Here is a 26,835-nt window from a genome sequence, read left to right as displayed (position 1 = left end):
GACGGTAACAGAGGAGGCCGCCGGAAGGGATGTGGAGATGGTAGACGCTGAGCTAGGGGAGAGGAATGCTGGCCTGGAGGAGGAAGAGGTGCGGAATCGCCCTGAGGAAGCAAGGGAGCAGGGAATCGCCAGGGCGGTGATCGCCAGAGAATCCAGGCCCAAACCTGTCGAGCAGTGGCTCGAAAAGGAGATCGGAGGAAAAATCTTCAAGCTGGGAAGATCTCTGGAGGTCGATCTCCAGGACCAGATCGCCAAGGTGATTGAGCGGCATCTGGACGCGTTTGCATGGTCCGCTTTGGACATGCCCGGGATTGATCCCGACTTCTTGTGCCATCATCTGGCGATGGACAATTTGGTGAGACCGGTGCGACAAAGGAGAAGAAAGTTCAACGAGGAGAGGAGACAGGCGATCAGGGACGAAACACAGAAACTCCTCGCTGCAGGCCACATCAGGGAAGTCCAGTACCCTGAATGGTTGGCGAATGTCGTGTTGGTGAAGAAGAGTAACGGGAAATGGCGCATGTGCGTCGATTTCACCGATCTGAACAAAGCTTGCCCAAAGGATTCGTATCCTTTACCAAGCATAGATGCCCTGGTTGATAGTGCTGCAGGGTGTAAGTTGCTGAGTTTCCTGGATGCCTTCTCAGGATATAATCAGATCAAGATGCATCCCATGGATGAAGAGAAAACAGCCTTCATGACGGAGAGATCGTGCTACTGCTATAAGGTGATGCCGTTTGGGCTGAAGAACGCGGGGGCCACGTACCAGAGGCTGATGGATCGAGTACTTGCACCAATGCTGGGAAGGAACGTGCAAGCTTACGTCGATGACATGGTCGTTTCCTCGTAGGAAAAAAGCAAGCACGTGGCAGACTTGGAAGAATTGTTCACGACGATCGCCAAGTTCAAGTTAAAGCTCAATCCTGAGAAATGCATTTTCGGCGTGGAGGCTGGAAAGTTTTTGGGTTTCCTCTTGACAGGAAGAAGAATAGAAGCCAACCCAGACAAGTGTGCCGCCATCTTGGCGATGAGGAGCCCGGCTACGGTGAAAGAAGTCCAGCAGCTAACAGGTCGGATGGCAGCCCTATCTCGCTTCGTGTCAGCTAGCGGAGAAAAGGGGCATCCCTATTTTCAATGTCTGCGGCGCAATAATAAGTTTGCTTGGACGAAAGAGTGCGAGGAAGCTTTCGTCAAACTGAAGGAGTATCTGGCGAGCCCGCCGGTTCTGTGCAAACCGCTGGCGGGAATCCCTCTCAGGTTGTATTTTGCTGTGACTGAGAGGGCGGTGAGTGCGGTGCTCGCCCAGGATCAAGATCAGGCTCAGAAGCCTATTTATTTCGTGAGCAAGGTGTTGCAGGGCCCAGAAACGAGATATCAGGCCCTGGAGAAGGCTGCGCTGGCTGTGGTGTTTTCGGCGAGGAGGTTGCGCCACTACTTCCACAGTTTCACAATACTGGTGATGACTGACCTGCCCATCCAGAAGGTCTTGAAGAAACCCGACGTTGCGGGAAGGATGGTGAAGTGGGCGGTAGAGTTGTCAGAGTTTGATATTAAGTACGAGCCCCGAGGCCCGATCAAGGGGCAAATCTTCGCAGATTTCGTGGTTGAGCTCTCATCAGAGGCGACGCGGGTCGAAGGGGACGATTTCCGTTGGGTACTTTCGGTGGATGGATCGTCGAACCAGCAGGGCAGCGGTGCTGGAGTCATATTGGAAGGACCCAACGGCGTGCTGATTGAACAATCTTTGAGGTTCGCCTTCAAAGCCAGCAACAATCAAGCAGAGTATGAGGCGCTGATCGCCGGAATTTTGCTGGCCAAGGAGATGGGAGCTAGGGTGCTAATGGCTAAGAGTGACTCGCTGCTAGTCACAGGGCAAGTAACAGGAGAGTTCCAGGCTAAATATCCACAAATGGCGGCTTACTTGGCGTATGTGCAGGAATTGAAGAGTTCCTTTGCCTCCTTTGAAGTAGTACATGTGCCCAGAGAGCAGAAAGCCCGAGCTGACTTGCTTGCTAAGCTCGCCAGCTCAGGCAAGGGGGGTAGGCAGAGGACGGCGATTCAAGAAACTCTGAAGACGCCAAGGGCATTTGTAGCAGATCACCTGGTCCTTCAGATAAGCAAGTTGACGGAGAGAGCAGCGAGAAGCCATAAGTCCTTGACGCAAGAAACTCTGAGATCGCCGAGAATTAGAGCATGTCATGGAGAGAAGGTGGATGTGATGCAGGTCTGCGCCGCCCATGAGCCAGACACTTGGATAACACAGTACAAGCGGTGCCTGGCAGATGGCCTCCTCCCACTGGATCCAACAGAAGCTAGGAAGGTAAAGAAAAATTCCAGCAAGTACACGTTGATCGATGGCGATCTGTACAGGTTCGGGTTCACTCACCCACTCCTGGAATGTATACACGGCGAGAAGTGCACGAGAATCATGGCGGAGCTCCACGAAGGTATATGCGGAAGCCACGTCGGGGGTCGAGCTCTGGCCGCGAGGACTCTCCGTGCAGGCTACTACTGGCCATCCATGAGAGAAGATTGCAAGAAGTATGCCCAGTGTTGCAAACAATGCCAGCAGCACGCCGATTGGCATAAGGCGCCTCCCGAGGAGCTGAAGTCGATTTATAGCCCTTGGCCGTTTCATACTTGGGGAATCGACATCCTGGGACCTTTCCCGCTGGCGATCAGGCAGATGAAGTACTTGGTGGTGGCGATTGAGTATTTCACCAAGTGGATTGAAGCAGAACCAGTGGCCCAGATCACCGCACACAAGATCGAAGGTTTTGTATGGAAGAACATCGTGTGCCGGTTTGGAGTGCCTAAACGCCTGGTGTCAGATAATGGGATGCAGTTTGCAAGCCACCTGTTGAAGAAGCTTTGCGAAGGGGTGGGAATTCAACAAGTGTTTGCATCTGTCGAGCACCCTCAGACAAATGGCCAGGTGGAGTCAGCTAATCGGGTGTTGTTGAGAGGTTTGAAGAGAAGGCTTGAGAAAGCCAAGGGAAGTTGAGCTGAGGAGGTGCCCCGTATAGTCTGGGCGTACCACACCACCGAGCAGTCAGGAACCCATGAGACCCCGTTCAGCTTGGTCTATGGGTGTGATGCCATGATTCCGGTGGAGATCCAGGAGAGCTCGCCGAGATTCCAGAACTTCGTAGAGGAAGACTCGAATGAAGAAAGAAGGCTGAACCTGGATCTACTGGATGAGGTCAGGGAAGAGGCGAGGTTGAAGGCTGAAGCTGTGAAGAGAAGGGTTGAACGAAGATACAACTCAAAGGTGATGCCAAGGCAGTTTAGAGAGGGCGACTTGGTGATGAGGAAGGCCCACCAGTACGAGATGGAGAATAAACTGTCACCCAAGTGGACTGGACCGTTCAGAATAACCGAGGCGCTCGGGAATGGAGCCTACCGCTTAGAGACGCTGGAAGGAGGGGCGATTCCTCGCACTTGGAACGCCACACACCTGAAGTTGTACTATAGTTAAGAGCTTTGTAAGTAAAGACAAACACAAAGGTTATATTACAATGTCTCTGTTAAAACAGTTTGAAGGGGGCACTCTTTTTTCCCTAAGGAGGGTTTTTAATGAGGCCACCCAATAAAAGAAGAGTTTTCGAAGTATAAGGCATTTTCAGATTGCATGTTTGCTTTTTTCCAAGAGTTTTGAAGAAAGACCTTGTCGCTTGTATGTGATTTAAGGCAAGAAAAGATATATCGCATGCTTTCTGAAAAGTTTTAAGTCCTCATCGTTTTTCGGCGATTGGAGGCACCAGTTAAAAGTTTTAAGTCCTCATCGTTTTTCGGCGATTGGAAGCACCAGTTAAAAGTTTTAAGTCCTCATCGTTTTTCGGCGATTGGAGGCACCAGTTAAAAGTTTTAAGTCCTCATCGTTTTTCGGCGATTGGAGGCACCATTTAAAGTTTTAAAGTCCTCATCGTCTTTCGGCGATCGGAGGCACCAGATGAAAGACCTCGACGCCCTCGCGCGTTTTGAGGCAAGAAAAGACCTCCTCGCCGTCGAGCGAGTGCAGGCGAGAAAGAGAAAGGTCCTCAGTGCATCCAGGGGGGAGGAGATGTACACCCTGGGCAAGTTGAGGCACCAGATAAAGTCCTTCTCGCCGTCGAGCGAGTTCAGGCAAGATAAAGACCTCCTCGCCGTCGAGCGAGTGCAGGCGAGAAAGAGAAAAGGTCCTCAGTGCATCCAGGGGGGAGGAGATGTACACCCTGGGCAAGTTGAGGCACCAGATAAAGTCCTTCTCGCCGTCGAGCGAGTTAAGGCTAGTTAAAGACCTCCTCGCCGTCGAGCGGGTGCAGGCGAGGAAGAGTAAAAAGTCCTCCGTGTTTTTGGGGGCGAGAAGATGTAACCCCTGGGGCAATGTAGAGGCGCCAGTAAAAGTCCTCCGTGTTTCTAGGGGCGAGAAGATGTAACCCCTGGGGCAATGTAGAGGCAAGTTAAAGACCTCCTCGCCGTCGAGCGAGCGCAGGCGAGAAAGAGAAAAGGTCCTCAGTGCATCCAGGGGGGAGGAGATGTACACCCTGGGCAAGTTGAGGCACCAGATAAAGTCCTTCTCGCCGTTGAGCGAGTTCAGGCGAGTTAAAGACCTTCTCGCTTACATGCGAGCGTAGGCAAGATAAAATCCTTCTCGTCTCGAACGAGTTCAGGTATGGCGCAGAGGGTGGAAGAAGTTTGGAAGGTGGCTAAGGTAGGTTCGAAGAGAACGCCTAGTCAGCCGGTCTTTTGTTCTGAAGCTCAGGGGGGCAAAGAAGGATCCCAAAAGGCATTTCTACTCCCAGATAAAGAAACAATTGCCAAAGCGGGAGGCTGGACAGAAGCTGATATCACCAAGAGTTCTTGGCGATCGGGAAAAGTTCAAACAGCGGCGAGAAGGTTGAAAGACCTGTTTGATGAAGCAGGTTGAGTGGGACGGTGTTTTGAGCCAATAACTGAGTTACAGTTTGTTGCTTGAAGGGTATTCTTACGATAAGGTTAGTTGCCTTAAGAGTACAAGTTGGTTAAGGTGATTATTGCTTAAGTTAGAAGTGGTTCGAAGCAGTTAAGTCAAAAGTCGTGTTTGCAAAATCGTTAAGTCAAATCCGGCAAAGTTAAACATGCGAAGAAGGTTAAAGCGCTTAAAGAAGTCAGGAGAGGGAATATCCAACCGTTGTCATTAAGATAAGTATCTGTTAAAGGCACATATACACGAGTTTATTACAGAATAATACAAGGGAAATCATAAAAGTAGCAGATGAAGAGGAGTTGATTAATCTTCAGCAGGAACGACTTTTCCATCTACTACTTCGTTGTTCAGCGACACCAGGCTGAGATCCAGGTCGGGGAATAGGCAAGCGAATTGTTCCCGAGCAGCTTCGAATCCAGCAGCCAGAATCTGAGCAGAGTTTAGCTTGAGTTCTTCAATTTGCCCCTGAAGTTCCTCAATCCGCTTCTTGAGGTCTTCAGTTTTCTCTTTCAGCTCTTTATTCTGCTGTTCCAGCTCTTCAACCTGTTTTTTAAGTTGTTCGTTGGTCTCTTGAGCCTGGAGAAGGTCTTCAGTAACCTTCTTGGATTCCGATTGTGCTTGGGCCAACTCAGCAGCCACCTTTCCCTTCTCTTTGTTGGCCTCGACGAGATCAGCCATGGCGTCGTCCCTCGCCTTTTCTACTTGCCCAAGTAGTTTCTCTCGGTCGATCGACCTCTGCTCCAGTTTTTGCACCTTAGCGGCGTCAGCTTTCATGAGAGCCTCCAGGTCGACCGCCTTGGCGCGAAGAGGCACAATTTTGCTTTCCAGCTCGACCTTCTCTTGGGCAAGTTGGTGAACTTTGCGGCGAAGGTCAGTAGCCTCCTTGCGCGCCAGCCTGAGCTCGGTATTCATTGCATCCTCCACTCGGGAGTGTTCGATTTCTGCGAGCGTCAGGCTGAAGGACAACTTCTCCACCTCGATCCTCATGGTGCTGTTTTCGGTTTTGAGGTTGAAGAGGTCGTCTTGGAGCCTTCTGGTTGAGCCTTCCACAGCCCTGGTTATGATCGCTTGGATATCCTCTGCTATGGTTTTCAGCTTGGCAGTTAGAGGCTCCCACATCCTTGTGACCTCAAGAGGGAGGTTTGCGGCTTGCAGAGGCACCAGAGGCGCTGTGGGGGCTTGTTGTGGGTTCTCGTCGCCACCTTCCTTAGCAGGTTCTCCAGTAGTTGCTTCCTGGCGTGGCGACGCAATCGGGGATTCGGTAATCAGAATCGGAGAGGTATGAGCAACCTCATCCCCGATTGGAGTATTTTCTGCAGCTGAAGCGTTTGAAGGGGGGCCCCCTCCAGCTGACACGTATGGCGTAGAGGCGCTTGGGGGGTCCTCCAGGAAATTTGGCTCTTGGGCCTCAGCTGCAGGTGGCGCAGTGGCCAGTGGAACCGTTTGGACTGGTGAGGAAGGAGCCTGTGGTGTTGGCGATGATGGAGGAGGAGCAGGCGTCGATGGTGGTGTTGAGGATGGAAGAGGGGGTGGAGCAGGTGGTGAAGAAGGTGCCACCCTCTTCCTCTTCGTAACGAGGCCATCCTCGGTGACCTCGTCATCCTCTTCTTCCTCCTCATGCATGACTTGAGGGGCTTTCCTTTTAGGTCTCTTAAGGACCAATTTCTTGCGTTGGGCGGGTTCCTTGGGTGGTGATCGCCCTTGGACAATGGCGGCCTCCACCACCGAGTTGGGCACCGTTTGGGAACCGGTCGCCAACCCGTGGTTTCGGGCGAGCGCCTTCAGTTCAGCGAGCATGTTTCTGGGCAACATGTCGTCTGCATGGAACGAAGAAGCATGGGTTAACTCAAGAAAAACAGATAAGTGCATAAGGTAATAAACAGCAAAGCAGATGATATGTGCAGGAAAAGTAAAGCCAAAGTCTTGCGCATAACGCACAAGACGCCCAGAAACAGCTAAACAAGAAGCGGCATCAAAACAAGAGTTTAATGTCCTAACCTATTCGAATTTCTAGCTGATCTTCGTAGAATTCGAAGCATATCAGGGTGGTGGTGAGGAAAGTTATATTGGCGTCCGCCACCTTCTTCCAGAAGAGACAGAGGTCTCTGTCCAATGCTCCCATGCTGTCAGGACTTCTGGGCCTCCTGAAGCAGCTCTTGGACTCCTTCTTCCCCTTGTCCACCCAGTATAAGGGGAAGCCATCGAGAAGGGAGGCGTCCTTGTCGTTCGCACGTACTTGGACGAACTTCCCCTTCCAGTCTTTGTACGATTGCTGGAAGATGGTAAAGATGGACCTCCCAGCAATCGCGTTCAAGCTGACCCACAGGCGGTCTCCTGGGTGCTTGGCTTCGAAAAGGAATAAAAACACGTCCACCGACGCGGGCAACCCCAGGTGGGCGCACATTACTTGAAAAGCTCGAACAAACGCCCAGCTGTTGGGGTGGAGCTGGGCGGCAGCAATGTTGAGCTCGGTAAGAAGTTCCCTCTCGAATCGGGTGAAAGGGAACCTGAGCTTGACCTTCTTGAACAAAGTCGTATAGACAAAGCAGAAGGGCCCGTCGGCGCTTACTTTGTCATCAGCACTCACGGGCAGATCGGCGGGGCAAGGCAGCACCATCATCTTCTCGTCGTGCTCCTTGTGAAACGATTGATAGATCTCGTCCCCCTTAGTCAGCCGCAAGACTGCTCCCGCAGTGTTCACAGAGGATGTCTCTTTCAGAAGGGTTGAGTTGGCCCAGGGATACAAAGTTTTGAAGTCTGGCAGAGGAACGGGGGCTCCTCCAGCATTAGGTGGAGTCGCCTGGGCCAGGACAGGTTGGGAAGACGCAGGCCTTTCAGCCTGCGAAGATGAAGCGCCACGAACTGGTGTTGGGTCGTGTGCTTGTGAAGGAAGGTTTCGTGCTGAAGGAGGAGGGTTCGGGGTAATCTTGGTGCGAGTCATGATAGCAGCTGCAAAGGAAGCAGAAAGGAAAAATGATCAGGGGTTACAAAGGCTGACTCGATCATAGAAGGAAGGTGAAAGACGAACGAATGTAGGTTCGTTGCGACGATTGACGAAGCCCTAAGTTACGCAGAAGAATAAATGGAAAAACAACCCACAGCGTATGCACCAGGCAGTTACAGGATGATGCGAATCGGTTAAAATGCAAGGAAAGCCAGCAGAAGAAGGAAAGTAGGTACCTTTTGATGATCAGGAAGACGATGGAGGAAGATGGTGATCTAGAGCGTTGGAGAGCGCTGAGAGTTTTCGCAGAAGAAAGTTAGAGCGTTTGCAGGCACGAAGAAAGTGATGGAACAGTGCTGAGTGAAAATGGGTTTAAGGGTTTTTTCGAAATGGGTTTAGGAAGCGCAAACGGCAACTGAAGAGAGCCGTTGATGAAGCCACGCGTCAAACGATGAGTGAGGGGTTTGGTGGAGCGTCAGAACAGTAAAAGGTACAATCGCTTGGAATTCTGCGTCAGTGCCACGTAGACCGGTGTTGAAGTGACTTTTTTCAGTCTTTTCGCTAGACAAGTCTTCGCTTAAGACTGGGGGGCTTGTGTACCGCCCTGGTGGTCGGGAGTGATGACGTGGCACCCTGCTACAGTATAGGCGTGTTTGCAAGGCGCCAAGTTGGCAGAAGGGAAGGAAGTCGGGGGGCTCGTGTAGTCGCCAGTCGTTATATTGGCGTGTTCCGAGTTCCAGCTTACCAGGATCGGCGATCGCCAAGTTAAAGATGAAGTCGCCAGATGAAGGAGATCGCCAGAGTGAGCACATCGCCAAAGATGAAGGAGAAGCAGATTATGAAGGCGGCCGGCGAGACCACAGGGAAGGTGTATGAAGACCCCTAACTCGCCAGTTCCAGTAGAGATCGCACTCCCAAGTTAGCTATGCACTGGGCAGTACCATGCATAAGTAACTTAGCCAAAATGAGAGTAGAAGCAGCGCCAAGTCAGGGAGCCTCCAGATGATGGCACGTGTACAGTTGGATGCGAGCCACGTGTCCAAGTCTGTAACTGCCAGGAGAGAGAAAGCTACCAGGTATATAAGAGTTCTTAACAAACTTTCTGAGGTACGCACGTTCAGTTTATACACTTTACGCTTGCGAGTGATAGAGCTGACTGTGAGAGAGGATTTGCACGGTTCCTGTTCTCTTAGTATTTGGTGATACCGTCACTGACTTGAGCGTTGGAGTGCGATCGGCCGCAGCGGCGCCGTACTGTTTCTTTGCAGGTTCTTGAGGTAGATCCCGAAGAGGAACGGAGGTGAGAAGCGGTGCGCACGTCGATCCTTTGACGAGGCAGTTTCCAGCGTTCCGGTCAACAGGCAGGATCACACATTAACATAGGTCAATTAGGTGTTTGGGAGGAGGGTCTTTGGAGCTGGAGACTAAGTTGGAGAAGACCCTAGTTCGTATGGGAGGAAATTTTGGTGAAAGAAATGTTTCAACTTATTAATGAAAAAACATCTAATTTACAGTAACCAGGACGAATGGGTATGGAAAGATGTGAGCTTGGGGATATACACTGTCAACTTTGTTTATAAGATCCTGTCAAATGTTCAAATGGAAGAGGAATCAAAGGTCTATACCAAACTTTGGAAAACTAAAGCATTACCTACGACTACTTCTTTTTGTTGGCGCTTCTTTCATGATAAAATTGCAACAATCCAGAATTTTCTTCATAGAAATATACATCCCTAAAAACTAAATTATGTAATGTGCGATAGGGAGTTAGAGAATTCAGATAATTTATTTTTTAACTACTTGAAAGATGTGATAATTTGAAATGTGATGGCTAATTGGTTGGGTCTTGTAATCACACATCACGACACTGCATCGATACACTTTTGTGGGTTTGATTTCATGAGTTTTAATGAAATGATATCTTGAAGATCATTTGGATAGCCATAATTTGAAATATTTGGACTATGAGAATCAATATCATTTTTAATAATAAAATCCTAGATGATACAAGTTTTCATGTTGGTCCAATTAAAATCTTGGGCTTGGATAACTGCTAAGTTCCCTTTGACCCTATTTTCATATTCTAATTGATGTTTAAACCCTAACATTTGTATTCAATCATTAAATTAAATATTAGGCTTTTAAGCCTAGATAAATTTTTCTTTGCAGTTTTCTAGGGATCAGTGGCTAATGCAGGCCACAATAGAGATGTGGGCATCATGTAGCATAGGTTTGGGACAAAAATTCAACGGTTAAAAGGAAAGACAATGTAAAGGGTATAAAGAATGAAAATTATTTTTTACATCTTCCTATGAATAGTTTATGGCAACTGCAATGAGGAAAGTTGATGGCATTTTCATGTGTTCTTCTTGAATCAAAGTAGTAAAAAGGGATGCGGAAGCAATGGGTGAGTGAAACAAAGCCCTCCTAGGAGTTGTGTTGGCTTTGAAGGTGCATGATGAGTGTGGTGTTTGAGTGGTTCGGCCAGCTCAAGGGAGAAAGGTGAAAGGATTGAAGTTTATAGCCTAGATTTCTAGGAGAAGTAAAGCTAGTGCACAAAAATGGCAGCATAACATTACTCAATTAAACTTGTCAAATACAATGAGATAGCCTTCCTATTTATAGGCTATCTTGGACGTAATTTGTAAGCTGAATTACAAGAAAAAGAAAACCAAAAATTAAATCTAAATGCTAAGCCATGTGCCAAGCAATGACCGGCCACACAAACCCTACATTCTAGAATGTTTCCTTCCAAAATGCTTTCTACACTATCCTATCTACTAAGTACCCCCAATGGGCCTTTATGCAAACATATACAAAGCCTTCTCTCTTCCATCCGTGGCCTCATTTGCTTGTGTTTGAATATGTTTGGCCATTGATCTTGTAAGGGGTCCTAGACGGTCTAGCTCTAAGGGGGTAGCCTCCCTTCTTCACGTCCTAGACGCTCACCTTCACGTCCTAGACGCTCACCTTGGTCTTGGTCTAGACGTTCTCCTTGGCTTGGGCCTTGGCTTCCTTGGGTCGGTGTGCTTGGCCCTCCTCCATCATCCCCTCCCCCTTGGAAAGGATTTGTCCTCAAATCCAGCTCGTCATCGTCATTGGTACCTACAAATGGAGAAAGATCCATTACATTAAAAGTGTCATGTACTCCATATTCAAAAGGTAGGTCCAACTTATATGCATTGTTGTTGACTCGCTTGAGAACTTGGAAAGGTCCATCACCTCGGGGACTTAGTTTGGACTTCCTTTGATTTGGAAATCTATCTTTGCGAAGGTGAAGCCAAACTAAGTCTCCTTCCTCAAAAATTATTTCTCTCTTCCCTTTGTTGTTGTATTTTGTGTACTTCTCATTTTGTTGTTGTATTTGAATTTTAATCTTCTCATGCATTTTCTTGACAAAATCAGCTTTGAGTACTCCTTCCTTATGCACAAAATCTTTTGGATTAGGAAGGGGTATCAAATCCATGGGCGTGAGAGGATTAAAACCATATACTACCTCAAAAGGAGAAGCATTAGTAGTCTTGTGAACTACTCTATTGTAAGCAAATTCAATGTGGGGAAGGTACTCATCCCAAGATTTGTGGCTGCCCTTCATGATAGCCCTAAGCATAGTTCCAAGAGATCTATTACCTACTTCGGTTTGCCCATCCGTTTGAGGATGACAAGAAGTTGAAAATTGTAGTCTTGTTCCAAGTTTACCCCAAAGAGTTTTTCAAAAGTGGCTTATAAACTTGGGATCTCTATCGGACACTATACTTCGAGGGAGACCATGGAGTCTCACCACTTCTCTAAAGAAGAGTTTAGAAATATTTTGAGCATCATCTACTTTGTGGCATGGAATAAAGTGGGACATTTTGCTAAATCGGTCCACTACCACAAAAATAGAGTCATGGCCTCTTGCAGTCCTAGGAAGTCCTAAACTGAAATCCATGCTAATGTCTTCCCAAGGAGCATTTGCAATCGGCAAAGGGGTGTAGAGTCCATGCGGCATTGTTCTAGACTTTGCTTTTAAACATGAGATACATCTAGAACAATGTCGTTGGACATCTTTCCTCATGTGTGGCCAACAAAATTTTGCTTTTAAAAGATCTAGAGTCTTATCAACTCCAAAATGGCCCATGAGTCCCCCTTCATGTGATTCTTTGACAAGGAGTTTTCTATGTGTTCCTTGGGGAATGCAAAGTTTTCCTTCTTTAAAAAGATATCCCTCGGACACATAGTAACCTCCTTGTGCTCTATGTAGACATTGGGCATAGATGGATGAGAGTTCTTGATCTTCTTGGTAAAGCTCTCTTATGTGGTCAAATCCAAGAATTTGGGCACCTAGTTTTGAAAAGAGTGTGTGCCGTCTTGAAAGAGCATCGGCCACTATATTGGTGCTCCCTTTCTTGTATTTGATTACATAAGGAAATTGTTCAAGAAATTCCATCCATTTAGCATGTCTCTTGTTGAGCTTGTGTTGGCCCTTTAAATATTTTAAAGACTCGTGATCACTATGGATAACAAATTCTTTGGACACAAGGTAGTGTTCCCATGTCTTTAGGGCTCGCACAAGAGCATAGAGCTCTTTGTCATAGGTGGGGTAGTTGAGGGTGGCACCATGGAGTTTTTCACTAAAATAAGCAATGGGGTGTCCACCTTGCAACAAAACCGCACCTATGCCTACTCCCGATGCATCACACTCTATCTCAAAAGTTTTGGAAAAATTTGGGAGAGATAGGATGGGTGCATTGGTGAGTTGAGCTTTTAGCCTTTGAAAGGCTTGCTCATGCTTTTCATTCCAACAAAATGCAACATCTTTTCTTACAAGTTCATTCAAAGGAGAAGCTAGGCTAGAAAAATTAGGCACAAACCTTCTATAGAAGCTAGCTAACCCATGAAAACTTCTTACTTCACTTACATTTTGTGGAGTTGGTCACTCGCGGATGGCTTTGATTTTCTCGGGATCTGCATGCACCCCCTTTTTGTTTACTATAAAGCCTAAGAAGACTACACTATCTACACAAAAGGTACACTTATCCCTATTGGCAAAAAGACTATTTTTCCTAAGGACTAGAAGAACTTCCCTAAGGTGGCTTAGATGGTCTTCTAGGGTTTTACTATATACTAAGATATCATCAAAGTAAACTACTACATATTTACCTATACAATCCCTCAAGGTGTGATTCATAAGCCTCATGAATGTGCTTGGAGCGTTAGTAAGCCCAAAGGGCATCACCAACCACTCATATAATCCAAATTTGGTCTTAAAAGCGGTTTTCCACTCATCACCCTCCTTGATTCGAATTTGGTGATATCCACTTTTAAGGTCAATCTTGGAGAATAGAGTTGACCCATGCAATTCATCAAGCATATCATCAAGCCTCGGGATTGGATGCCTATACTTGATGGTGATGTTGTTGATTGCTCTACAATCACAACATATACGCCATTTTCCATCCTTTTTGGGCACCAACAAGACAGGTACAGCACAAGGGCTTAGGCTCTTTTGAACCCAACCCTTCTCCAACAAGTCTTGAACTTGTGATTCTATCTCCTTTGTTTCCTCGGGGTTGGTTCTATAAGCAGGCCTATTTGGTAGGCTTGCCCCCGGTATAAAGTCAATTTGATGTTCTATCCCCCTAAGAGGAGGAAGCCCAATGGGTCCTTCTTGGGAGAATAGATCTTCAAATTCACTCAAAAGGTTTTCTACTTGAGGAGGTAAAACCATGAGTTCACTACTTGTGGCAGTGCATGTAAGTGCTCATTTACAAAAGATAAGGCTTGGTTGTTCAACAAGAAGCAAGTTTTCAAAAACATTTTCAAGAGGTTTTTCTTGTTGACCAACCTTGTGGGAAGGAACACTCTTCTCCCACGCCTTTCTATCCCTAAGGATTTTCTCTTTTTCTAGCTCTTTTTTTTTTTTTTTTTCCTCATCCCTCTTTTGTTTCATTTGTATTTGGTCTTTCACCACTTGAGAATGTGGTAAAGGACTAAGTACAAACTTTTTATACTTATGGGTGAAGGAAATCTCGTTAGTGAGACCATCATGCAAGGTTTTCTTATCAAATTGCCATGGTCTCCCTAATAAGATATGGCAAGCTTCCATAGGCACTACATCACATAAAACTTTGTCTTTGTAGTTCCCTATGGAAAACTTGATTTCCACTTGCTTGTCTACATGTAGTTCCCCATTTTCATTAAGCCATTGAAGTTTGTAAGGTTTTGGGTGAGGAACTACTTGTAGCTTAAGCTTTTCAACCATCCTAGCACTACAACAATTACAACTAGATCCACTATCCACAATGAGGGAACATATATTTTCTAAAACATTGCATCTTGTATGAAAGATGTTCTCCCTTTGTGTTTCCATGGATGTGCTAGGGTGATTGTTGAGGGTTCTCCTAATCATAAGCAATTCTCCCTCTAGTGGAGCTACCCTCTCATCCTCTCCCCCTTCCTCTTTCTCACTAGGCTCATCCTCGCCACTAGTGTACTCGTCTACACCTTTTAAAAACAAAGTCCTTTGGTTTGGACATTGTGCTTGCACATGCCCCCTACCATAGCACTTAAAACACTTGACATCTCTAGCTCGGATGGGTGGGGTTGAGGTTTCTTTGGTGAAGGGCTTGGTAGGCTCTTTTGGTTTTTCCTTGGATGTACTACCCTCCCTTCTAAACTCTTTCTTGGGATAAAAGCTAGAATAGGGGCTCACCTTTTGACTTGAGGTTTTGCGCAAGTTTTGTTGCTCAACTTTAATGCAAAGTTGAACCAAATCATTCAAGTCTTGATAAGGTAAGAGCTCTACTCTATCTCTTATCTCAAGTGATAGGCCACTAAGGAACCTAGCTATGGTGGTTTCCTCTTCCTCTCTAATAGAGGCTCTCATCATATAGAGTTCCATCTTTTGTCTATACTCCTCTACGCTCATATTTCTTTGTTGGAGTCTTTGGAGCTTGTCCATCAACTCCCTATGGTAGTAAGAGGGTATATGTCGACGTCTTAGGGCTCCCCTAAGGTCATTCCAATATGTAATGGAAGGTTCCCTATGAAGACGTCTATCTCTTTCGAGAGAGGTCCACCAATACATGGCATTCCCTTGGAAACTAAAGGTGGTTAAGGGTACTTTTCGTTCCTCACTTACCCTATGGCAAGCAAAAAGTTGCTCTACCTTCATCTCCCAATCTAGATATACTTCTACATTTTCCTTTCCATGAAAATGAGGTAGGTCTACTCTTGTTTCCCTTGGCACCTCTTGTTCCCTTTGCCTAGTTCTTCTAGGGGGTGGTTGGTAATAATCATTGATTCTACGGCTTCCCTCCCCTAGAGACTCAATACTTTGAGAATGGGATGCATGAGTTTTTTTTTTATTTTTGTGATTTTTGTGACTTCTCTTCTTGAGCTTTAGCCAACTCATTGATTTTGTTCTCATTCTCCAATTGTCTAAAAGATATCAATTGTACCGCTTGGGATACTTCTTTTAAAAGAGTTTTCAAAGATTTTACTTCACTTTCTATAGACTTTGGAGAGTGAGAAGAAGAAGACATGGCTAAAACTTTGTGTATATAGGTGTTTTACTTGGAGAAAGTTTAGGAAAGTTAGAGAAGGTAGTTTTCCAGGTAAGGGAGGTGAGTCACAATGGACTACTTAAGTACCAAGCCTTTTCCTTGCCAAAAACTTTCCTCCAATGACTTCACACAAAATTTTCTCTTAGTAGAACACTTAGAACACAAGAAGTTGAGAAATCAAAAAGCAAGAAAACTATGTAAGCTAGATATGCAGCAAAGCTAGTCGGTATAGCACAAAATTAAACAATACTAAGCATGCAAAACGTTTCTACCAAAACAAAAGAAAAACAAGTTCAAACAAGCAACAAATTACTAAGCAAAATTACTATGCTATTCGGCCCTAGGTGAGGCTTCTTGGACACTTTGAGCCCTTGAAGACACACTCACCGTCTAAAACGTAATTTAAAAGAGGTAATTAACAATAAACCAAGTTGTAAAGGAGATAAGAAAACCCCCTTTGTTGTTCCTCTTTTTGGTTAGTGCACTTTCTTTGTTGTCTTGATTGTTGATCTCCTAGGTGTTTGTAGTGTTTGTTTCAAGAAAGCTTGTTTCGGCCTTAGCTTTGTCTCCTCCTTAGAAAGTTGGCTCTAATTCTCCAATTTCCAGCACCTATTCACAAGGGCTTAACCTTAAACCAAGTCAATTTCCATGCACATAAGCACCAAGAGAGAATTAAATTCCAGCACCCAAAATGAGAGGTCAAGAAACAAAAGCAAGAAACAAATTTAATTGAAAGAAAACAGTACTACCAAAAGGATTTATAATATGACAACTTAGAAAGAGATTCAAGAAATTAAAGCAAACAATTAAAGGTACTCAATAAAAGTTGGCACACAAAAGGAATTCCTAAAGAAAAGCACTAGATTAGATGACCAAATAAAAAAAAACCAGCACCACTGGAAAATGTTGTGGGCCAGAAAACGTGTTTGTTCCCCGATTTATGCTGAGCTGTAATTGTAAAATTTGTTTCTGAAATTTGGATGCAAGAAAATTCAGGATCTTATCTAAATTTTGGCTTTGGAATCACCTAAAACGCATGCACCATTTTTGTTTAATAATTTTTGCAAATTTGGTGTGCAGTTAGGCCAGCTGGAGCGCTCAAGATTTGCACTCTGATTTTGTAAGATTTATCATTTTTTTTCTGTTGCTTCTTTTGACCTCATTCTTTTTTTGTCTTTTCTATAACACTTTAAACTTGCATTTTCCAGAAAATCAGAATTTTCCTATGGGTGGAAATATATTTTTTAAAACAAAACAGCCCAGAACAGAGAGATGAGACAGGGGAATTCTGGAAAACTGGAAGAAAACAGCAAGATAACCAAAATTAACACAATGGAAATGTAAGAATGGAAATTGTGTAAGAACTAAGACACAATTATGAACTCAAACTAAAAATAAAAAGCACCAAAGGATCAAAATAACAGCAGATTAAAGCAATATAAAGAGACCCAAAAACAAGAAACAATCAAGCCAAAAAAATAGGACTACTAAGAATTGATGACAATTATGGATTCACATGACTTGACACAACATTTATAGATTCAGAAAATAAAGACTCAAAGCATAAAATGAAGCAATTATAAGAAAGCAATAAGGACTCAATTTCCTAAAAGAAAACAGCCACACAATGGTGTAAGGAATCCTATCACAAGCTGCACAGAATTTGTTCAAGATCAATTGAACAATTGTGCTTTGGTTGGATCTTCCATAAGCACACCAAGAACAACTTAAAATATAAAAACAGCAAGACAAGTAAGGAATTGAAATGACAAAGATGAAATAAAGAAGAACTGAAATTAAAAGACCAAGCTACTCATCTTGAAGAACCAAAAGCTCATGATACCAAATGATGGCATTTTCATGTGTTCTTCTTGAATCAAAGTAGTAAAAAGGGATGCGGAAGCAATGGGTGAGTGAAACAAAGCCCTCCTAGGAGTTGTGTTGGCTTTGAAGGTGCATGATGAGTGTGGTGTTTGAGTGGTTCGGCCAGCTCAAGGGAGAAAGGTGAAAGGATTGAAGTTTATAGCCTAGATTTCTAGGAGAAGTAAAGCTAGTGCACAAAAATGGCAGCATAACATTACTCAATTAAACTTGTCAAATACAATGAGATAGCCTTCCTATTTATAGGCTATCTTGGACGTAATTTGTAAGCTGAATTACAAGAAAAAGAAAACCAAAAATTAAATCTAAATGCTAAGCCATGTGCCAAGCAATGACCGGCCACACAAACCCTACATTCTAGAATGTTTCCTTCCAAAATGCTTTCTACACTATCCTATCTACTAAGTACCCCCAATGGGCCTTTATGCAAACATATACAAAGCCTTCTCTCTTCCATCCGTGGCCTCATTTGCTTGTGTTTGAATATGTTTGGCCATTGATCTTGTAAGGGGTCCTAGACGGTCTAGCTCTAAGGGTAGCCTCCCTCCTTCACGTCCTAGACGCTCACCTTGGTCTTGGTCTAGACGCTCTCCTTGGCTTGGGCCTTGGCTTCCTTGGGTCGGTGTGCTTGGCCCTCCTCCATCATCAGTGTTGTGTCTAGAGCTTGTAAAGCTTTGGCAAGGGTTTGTTTGATTTTTTGATTTGTAAAAACTCATCTATACAACCTTGTTAGATTTAACTGTTATATATATTTGATTATGGATGTTGTTTCACCTTCTACCACTAGTGCAGAAAAGGAAAAACAAGGGCACCTTATTAAGTGCGGCTTTACAAACAAACACACTCGTAAAAAACACGGTGGCATTTTTAAAATTAAGTTCATTTAAAAATGCGACTATTTGTAATAGCCGCACTCGTAAATCAAGCGCTTTGATTTACAAGTGTGGATATAGTAAAAGTCGCACTCACAAATCAAGCACTTTGATTTACAAGGGCGGCTATTTGTAATAGTCCCACTCCCAAGAATAAAGAGGGGAGTTGTGCGACTCCTACAACATCATGGGAGGATATCATTGGGCAGACGAGGGAATGTGAGCTACTGGTAGCGGGCGGCAAGCTTCCTCAGGTGGTGGCCCTTGGAAAAGTCTATGGAGAGGTCACCACCTTACATAACGTTCCTTTCTCCCCTGCTGTGGCGAAGGTAACAGTTGAAAAAGTACGAGTACCTAATGTTCGTGTTCCACTACCTTCAAATGAGGTAACCACTATGGCCGATGCATTTAAGACATTCGTTGCCTGGCCTAGACACCTCATTCCAATTATGCTAGAACCTTATGTAATAATTTCATTTCATTATATTAATTTATATTTATATTTATATATTACATATAATTTAATACAAATGTTCTTTATTTTGTAGAAACCTCGTTGGAAACCAACTCCGGAAAAGAAGCATGAGGTTCCGGTTGACGATCCTATAGCTTCCTTAGCTCTAGCTACTAGACAGATTGGTCAAGATCCTTTTGAAGTTCCCTGGGATGATACGTTTTTTCAAATAAACACTGAACTGCCACTGTACATGTACATGACAAATTTATTAGAATTTGTAGTTGGGGATCAGGAGCTCAATATAAATATAATTCAATTTTTTATAATGTAAGTATCTTTACCTATATTTCAATTTACTTTATGTTAAATTATTATTGATTATTAGTAACTTGTAGGTTTTTGCATGGAGTCTGTCTCACTGAGGAAAAGGAAAATGTGTATGGATTCTTAGATCCTGCATATACTAATCCCACTGCAGCAAAGGCAACTGAGACCCAATCATACATCACTAACACCCTGGAAAAGAGGGAAAAAAATTTATTTATGCCCTTATATTAATGGGTAAGTTTAATTATATGTCATCAATTATTACTATTTCATGTTTTAAATATTTACTAACTCTTTTCATCGATGATATAGGCATTATTGGTAGTTACTTGTCTTATCAATGGTTGATAAGACTGTTGTGTGGTTCTTTTCCCTACACAAGAAGATACCCCCAAATCTTAAGAATATCATTGATACGTAAGTACACTATAAACTTAACTCTGTATGTTACTAATTAACCATCTACTAACGAGGTTTTTTGTATTAACCAATTCATAACGTGGATATAACATCCTAAAAGGTCGATCTAGTTCAAATAATTTAAACTGGATAAGAATAAAGGTTTGTAATTTTTTTCTTTCTCTTTTCATTGTTTATCAATATACTAACTTTTACTTTTTTTATTGAATTATAGTGTAATAAACAACCAGGAAGCTATGAGTGTGGCTATTACGTTATGCAATGGATGATTAGCATTGTAAGACTAGACATTAAAAGTGATTGGAAAGAGGTAACATGATATGTTAAATTATTTTTATAATTCTTTAACATATATGTATCTTAAAACTAATTTATGTCAACTATATTTTGAAATGCAGTTCTTCACGGAAGAAACACCAATAACTTCAGAAGCCACAACATATGTGAGACATTTTTGGTCCACATATTTCATAAATTTTTATAACTCTAGGATAGTTGATCAATAGTGTAGGGATTATATGTAATTTGATTAGTATTTGTAATACATTTTTATCAATATATATTTGATTCTCTGAATTTATGTATTTGTCTGCCTGGGTATATATAATTGAACAGGTTAATTTATATGGGAATTAGCAATAAACAGATTGCATTAAAAAAAAACCACTATTTACAAGGGCGACTATTTACCATAGCCGCACTTATAAATCTAGTGCAAGATTTACAAGTGCGGTTATTACAAGGGTGACTATTTACCAAAGTCGCCCTTGTAATACGAGTGCATTTATGGTAATAGCCGCACTTGTAAATGCATTACCCCTAAACCCCTAAACTCTGATTCAGAAGCATATACAAGTGCGGCTACCAGAAATAACTGCCCTTATAAATAGTATTTACAAATGCGGCTATTCAACCGCACTTGTATCTCTTTGATTTACAAATACGTGCTTATCAAATGCGAGTATATAGTCGCCCTTGTAAATATACAAATAGCCGCCCTTGTTTAGCCTTTATGCACTAGTGTACTCTCCCTCCATGTAAAGACACATTTATTTTAGGTGGATTATGGGCAAATTTTTTTGGATGATCTAGCTCTTAGTGTTTTTAAGGCTTTTATAGGATATATGTAATGGGTAGAAATATCTCTTAAATACTCTTATTTATTATATTTTTTCTTAATAAAAAAGTTACTTTGATATTTGAATAACTTAATGTTTAGAATTACATGTTGCCATTACAATTAACCCCGAATTCTTTTGAAATGTTGAATTCGAAACTCAATTATAATTTCAACTCTAAATTGCATCTGCTAATAATTGTAACTATAACATGCCATTCATTCATTGATAAGATTATAATTTGGGTTTCCAATAACACCCCTAAAGAAAGAGATGGTCATGAAGATCACATCCCGTCCATTAATGGTGGTAACTTCAAATTGTTGTTGTATTCTTATCGCCATGACAATGACAACAGAAGGTGTCTCACCAAAAACAAAGAAGTGATGACATAATAAATATTTGCTGGCTATTTATACTAGTGAATGCATTAAATGAAATGTGTACTAAACGATTTGAATTATGTATACGTCCTATTGATTTCATTATGAAATTAATAAATGATTGAGTATGCAAATTATCATTGAATGTAAACTTTTCCTTCATAACTTCATTTTATTCAACAGGAGAATATATATTCTAAAGAAAAAAAAGAAGGAATGTGCCATTTGGAAAATCTGGAGAGAACTAGAAGATATGCTCTATATAGTGGTAGTGATGCGCTGTCTCGTTTGATATTTAATAATTACGTTAATTCAACTCTATCATAAACATGAATTAATATTTTATTGAAGAAAAAAATTATATAGTATACTGAATTTTAACAAAAATATTTTTAAGAAGAAAATCAAATATAAGAATTTTACTTTCCTAATTGTAGATTTAAAATAAATTAAAAAAATCTATATGATATAATAAAAAAAGTTCAAGTATTACTATAAAAAAAAGTAGCATCGACAAAGATTGGTGTAAATAACCCGAAGAAAAAAAATGAAATTCTGTAAGGAAAACATACACGATACTATGTAGATAAATTATTGTTGGTCATCTCTCCTTAAAAGTTTTAAGGAGAATATTGGTCATAATATTGGAAGAGCTGAATTATTGATACCCTCAATTAAGTTAATTAAGGAAAAAAATTATTGGTAATCCACAATAATTTAATGGAAGATTATGACCAATTAATATTGGTAATCAATCCATTGAATTTATTCAATGATGACCATTAAAAAGTTTTTTGAAAATTGTAACTTTCTCGGTTGAAAATGTAATGAGCATTAATCTCTTTATGAAGGGCTTCCTCTCGTTCTTTATATACCGAGAACTTCTGAGAAAGAGAAAGAAGAAACAAGGAAGCAAGTAGAAGAGCAACATAAGAGAAAAAGAGATAAGAGATATCCATCATAGTGTGTGTACCGTCCCGCCCCCGGGCGTTGACCAAAGTCAAAGTCAGCGTCGGGGCCAAGGTCAACATGTGGTGTGGCCATGCGAAGGGGTCAAAGAAAGGAAGTCAACAAAATAATTACACAAGGCGTCGCTAGGACAAGGCGTCGCCAAAGAAGGGCGTCGCCTTAACATGGCGTCGCCGAGATAAGACGTCGCCTAGACAAGGTGCCGCCAAGATACGGCGTCGCCAAACAAGCCGCCGGTAATGTCACTCCCCGATACCCATGGGTAGGAAAGACCATGGAGGGAGTGACGCCATGGAGGCTTCGGGCCCACCAAGCGCAGAAACAATGAGAAAGTAAAGAGAAAGGTGGCTTCAAGGCCATAGTACTAGCGCCAGTGGAGAGCAATCTGACTCGTGAAATGCCCATGTCGCCCCAGAGAGGCCCTTGGGATAGATACGACTCATGAGAGGGTCACGCCCAGGGGTAACCAGGTGCAGGGTACAAAAGGAAGGTAGATACGCTCTCCTCAAAGCGAGTGACTAGAGGTTTGGGGGCATGAGTTGGCACCCAAAAAGTCACCCCATGCGCCAGATGCCCAAGGAAGGAGGACTCACGCGACGAAATACCCCCAAGTTGGGTCACGGTGCTGTGAGGCCCTCCACGTGTAATAACAGCCAGGTCAGAACAGAAACATCCATAAGGTAATTAAAGCTATTTAAAGGTAATTAAAGTTTACGTTTCGAGCGTTTTAAGGTACTTTAAATGCTTCAGGCGGTTTAAACGTCTTAAAGGCGCTGAATTAAATGCGCTTTAAGACGCTTTAAATGCTAGAGGCGTTTAAATAGAACCTTGGATGTTGGAAACGGGGTTCGAACTTTTGGCAAATTTTCCCAGAATACACTCTAGTTGTTTGCTCGAGTCTTGAGGTTACGGACAAGGGACTAGAGAAAAATTGTTTGCCAGAGGGAGAAAAGATACACAATACACAGTTCTTTTTACCACCTTCAGAGCACCATCCACGGTGTTCCGATACGGAGGTGCAGAGTTTTGGTGTTTCTTGCTAGCTGACTTGAGCGTCGGAGTGCAAACGGCCGCTAGGGCGCCCATTTGTCCTTCTTTGCAGGTGTTCACAGGTTGCCAGAGGGAAGGTGTCCTTAGCTGACGGGCAAGGTTGCGCACAAAGACGTATCCAGGTCAACCGGCCGGAACAATGTGAGATTAGAAATCCTAGTGAGAGACTAGAGAGACTTTGTATTCCATCCTTCTTTGGTGAGATTGAGTGTTATCCTCACATAATGAGATAAACAAATTTTGTAATACTACTTTTATAATAGAGACATTTTCTGGATTAGGTCCCGTGGGTTTTTATTTCTCAAGTTGAGAAGGTTTTTTCACGTTAAAAATTATTTGTCTCATTATTCTAATTTTGCTCTATTTTCTATTATTTGCGTATGGTTTCTGAAAGTGTCCATCTTGTATCTACATCAAAGAGGATAAATTAATTGAATTTTCCCAAGAATTATAAATGATAACTGGATGTTTAAAATTAATGGGGTGTATCTAAATATAAATATCATTATTCACTTTAAACATTAGAAAAATAAATTTCCTCTATAACATAGACTTGACGAAAAAAAATTCATTAGGAAAATAAAGAGAAAATTTCTACACCGAAAATAAATTATGAGTGTAAGGTGGAAAGATTTTGAAAAGTAAGAGGAACCACATTTGAATGGTTCCACAGGAATTCTATGTCTTCATTGGCTTAAATAGCGTTCATATTTCACTATCATAAAAATGAAGATTCAATTTTTTAAAACTAAGATACAATATTAAATAAGCAGCTACATGTTTTAATTTGAATGTGTGACTCATTCTGGAATGACAATGTCACATGTTTTGTCTCAATTATTTCTAGTTGGGTGTTTGAGAGATCTCCATGGCAGCTTTGAATATCACATCAAAGGCTTTCTCCATGCAAAACTTGAGTTTCTGTTCATCAATGAATCCCTTAAGTGTTCTCAAGGTGATTCTTAGTACTTTCACATAGCTCATAATAGTTATGTCTATATTCTGCCAGCACACAGAAAAGCATGTTAGAACCTACATAGGTAGTGGTTTTTATGCATTTTCTTATCACTATATATACATGAGAATGAATTTAACTCCCAAAAATAAATGAGCAGTTCAATAAATACCTCAGGTCCACCAGTCATAGTGAAATATAAACCAGTTATAGGATTATTTGCCAAAGCCATTTGTTCCATTGGTCCAAAAATGTTGGATATAACAACACTACAGTTTCCAAGAGTCTTGTAGATGATTTTAGCTACAGCCTAAGACACCAACATAACAAATAACAGAAGTTGAATAGAATATGGCAGAATAATTAAGGGAGATTCTCCATACAATATGATAACTTGTGTTATAAATTTGAGCATAGAACTTACTAAAATGAGTTAAAAAGAAGTGAAAAGAGCCCTAAACTATTTTTATAAACTTAAACATCAAATTACATATACATACCTCAGGACCCTTTAATTTCATCTCCAAATCTAAGAGCAAACCTATGAGATAAACACTGAAAGAACGTTTCTTCTTATTTATTAGTTTTCGGGCATTCCAAACAAACTCAAGAGGGTTGTGGCTTCTGGATTGACTTAGCTTTGGAATAGGTATTTGTAGGAAAGAAATTTTATTCCCCCACAGACCTTTCACCTTTGAATTTTGCATCTCCTTCAGTGATTTGTACCCTTTAACATTTCTTGTGTTGAGCATTACCACAGCTGTGGATTTTGCTTTTCTAGCCATGTTGTCAATCTCGAGCATGTACAACCGAATCCCATAGAAAAACATCCCAGTAATCACATCATTTATGGTCTGCAAGCTTGCAAATAAATAAATCAACTTTTTGAGACCATATATGTATCAGTATAGATTAATCATATCAGAAACAATTTCTGATTCATCAGACTTTTAACAAGTGAGTATTTCATATCCAAAGTGACATCATCCAAATATTGTACTACTTGTTTTAAATATACAAACTGTTTTAAGGTAGGTTTGATAAAAAAACTGATAGAAGAACATAAAAACTTTTTACATATTAATGCAAGGACTATTTTTTTCTATAATCTTACCACTCCAAGCTTGGTCTTGATTGCTTTGACATGATCAAGAGATAGTGATATGTTTGACAAGGCAAAAGGCATGGACTCAGTTCCTTCATATCCAGATCTTACAGGTGTTTTCTCATCTACATCCATTGTTGTCTTCACTAAGCTTGATCCAAAATCTGACATGGAGCTAAAAAAGGAGGAGATAACTGAAGGTAACTTCTGAAACATGTTTTTCTTTGAACCTTGTGAACTTGATGATGTTCTTGAAGGAAAAGTTAGTGGAAGAGAAGGGTCATCAATTCTTTGAAGGCAAGAAAGAAGGGCACCCATTAAGGAGTAACCATCTCCAAGAGCATGATGAAGCTTGAAAATTATTGTGCCTGCAGCATTGCTCGTGGGATACTTAATAATATGGATTTCCCACAGTGGTTTGTTCTGTGGTGTTCTTTCAGTTAGAATCGTTGTCACATAGTCATCGAAATAATGGTCATATAATTCAGGTGAATTGCCTTCTGGAAATTTGGGAATCTTTACATGCTCTTCAGGCTTCACTTCTACCCTTCTCCATCTCCTTTTACCATCTTGGTCTCTTATCTGTGGTGAAGCAACGAATTCAACAATCAAAACATACATAATATCACTGAATACTAATTTGAACTTGGTGATATATACTAATTTAATTCATATCACTAAGCCTTTAAATCTTTTTTTTAATATAAATGAATGAGGGCTTTTTATGTTTATTGTCTTTTGTTTTTTTATCCAAATCTGAAATAATTACTTTTTATCTTTATTATTATTATGTGACATTCTTTATGTACTAAAAGAAAGCAAAAGGGATCATATTCAATGTTAATGTCTGTACTATCATGTTAGCATGTGATATTTAAAACAAAATCTAAATTCCAAAAATAAATGTAAAATCTAATTTAAAATTAATATAGGAACAAAATAGAAATTTCATATTACAAAGAAAAAATATTAAAAAATATTTACACACACTAAAATAAAAATTTACTTATTTTTTAATACCAAAAACCGTTATTAAGGGCACATAAAGAAGTATTTTGGCCAACAAAAATCAAAATTAACTCAAGGATGGAAGAGAAAAGAACCATGATAGAGGAGAAACGTGGGTTGATAGGGAGGAAGACATCTTTGATCAAAGATACGGTCTTTGAGTCATCAATTGGAATTGCTATTTCAAGAAAGCCAAAAACATAGGAACATATCACTGAACTGTTGAAATATTGTCCAGGGGGACTCACTGGTTCTTCAACCTCTTCATATAATTGATCCATTGTGCTATTTTGTGTGTATGAAAAAGAGAATAAAAGTAAGACTTCAGAAACTATTGCTTTTGGATGCTTAAGCCAATACAAACCATCATCAATATATAGCACAATTGTTGTTTCTATATGATAGGATGTAGAACTACCAATCTGGTTGATACATTAATGATGGTGGCACATCAATTACTTTGAAAAATATATGGCTTTGGAGTTTGAAATAAAGCTATGGCCAATAATTAGTGCGGCATTTAGATCAGAATAAAAAAGTGTGTTCATTGATATGGATATATCCAATTAACGTACGGGATGAGAAGTCCAAAAATGATGAACGATATATATAGTTTCAAAAATAATTTTAAAATACAATATTATTACATTAGAATTTAATGCAACCCTTTAAAAAAAAAAAACAGTAAACAGTGTCTTTTTATTCATATTTTCTATTTTAATATTTGGTGATTCTATCCAAATTTTTTCATGAAAAAACACTTAATCTATTAAGAAAAAATATATCTATAAAGAGGTTTCAAACCAAAATTATGTTCTCTTATCTTAATCTTTTATTGGAGGTTTATTCTA

The 26,835-nt window shown here is 41.5% G+C and overlaps 1 protein-coding gene across 2 annotated transcripts; it reads right to left on the bottom strand.

Annotated features, from left to right (window-relative positions):
* Positions 1 to 23,547: 23,547 nt before the first annotated feature.
* Positions 23,548 to 26,564, bottom strand: LOC137826517 (wax ester synthase/diacylglycerol acyltransferase 4). Of its 2 annotated transcripts, none has more exons than XM_090297637.1 (5): positions 26,080 to 26,564; positions 24,986 to 25,558; positions 24,372 to 24,732; positions 24,044 to 24,181; positions 23,548 to 23,918 (listed from the first exon to the last, which is right to left on the bottom strand). In XM_090297637.1, the coding sequence occupies exons 2-5, from the start codon at positions 25,072 to 25,074 to the stop codon at positions 23,760 to 23,762; spliced, it is 747 nt and encodes a 248-aa protein (XP_090153763.1). In that variant the 5' UTR covers positions 25,075 to 25,558; positions 26,080 to 26,564; the 3' UTR covers positions 23,548 to 23,759. The 2 variants fall into 2 exon arrangements, with proteins under 2 accessions (XP_090153763.1, XP_068488612.1); XM_068632511.2 differs by having other exon boundaries at positions 24,372 to 24,725.
* Positions 26,565 to 26,835: the final 271 nt, after the last annotated feature.

This window comes from Phaseolus vulgaris, chromosome 11 (genome assembly GCF_051622355.1).
Source record: "Phaseolus vulgaris cultivar YP4 chromosome 11, ASM5162235v1, whole genome shotgun sequence".
In the NCBI taxonomy this organism is placed as follows: domain Eukaryota; kingdom Viridiplantae; phylum Streptophyta; class Magnoliopsida; order Fabales; family Fabaceae; genus Phaseolus; species Phaseolus vulgaris.
The sequence above is the reverse complement of the archived record's forward strand: the minus strand, read 5'-3'. Positions and strand labels throughout refer to the sequence as shown.

Excerpts from the sequence above, each read along its gene's own strand:
- LOC137826517 (XM_068632511.2), bottom strand. The coding sequence starts at position 26,265 with ATGGATCAATTATATGAAGAGGTTGAAGAACCAGTGAGTCCCCCTGGA. Across the intron at positions 25,559-26,079 it reads CACGTTTCTCCTCTATCATG|ATAAGAGACCAAGATGGTAA; the intron begins GTTCTTTTCTCT and ends GCTTCACCACAG. Across the intron at positions 23,919-24,043 it reads CTATGACTGGTGGACCTGAG|AATATAGACATAACTATTAT; the intron begins GTATTTATTGAA and ends GTGTGCTGGCAG.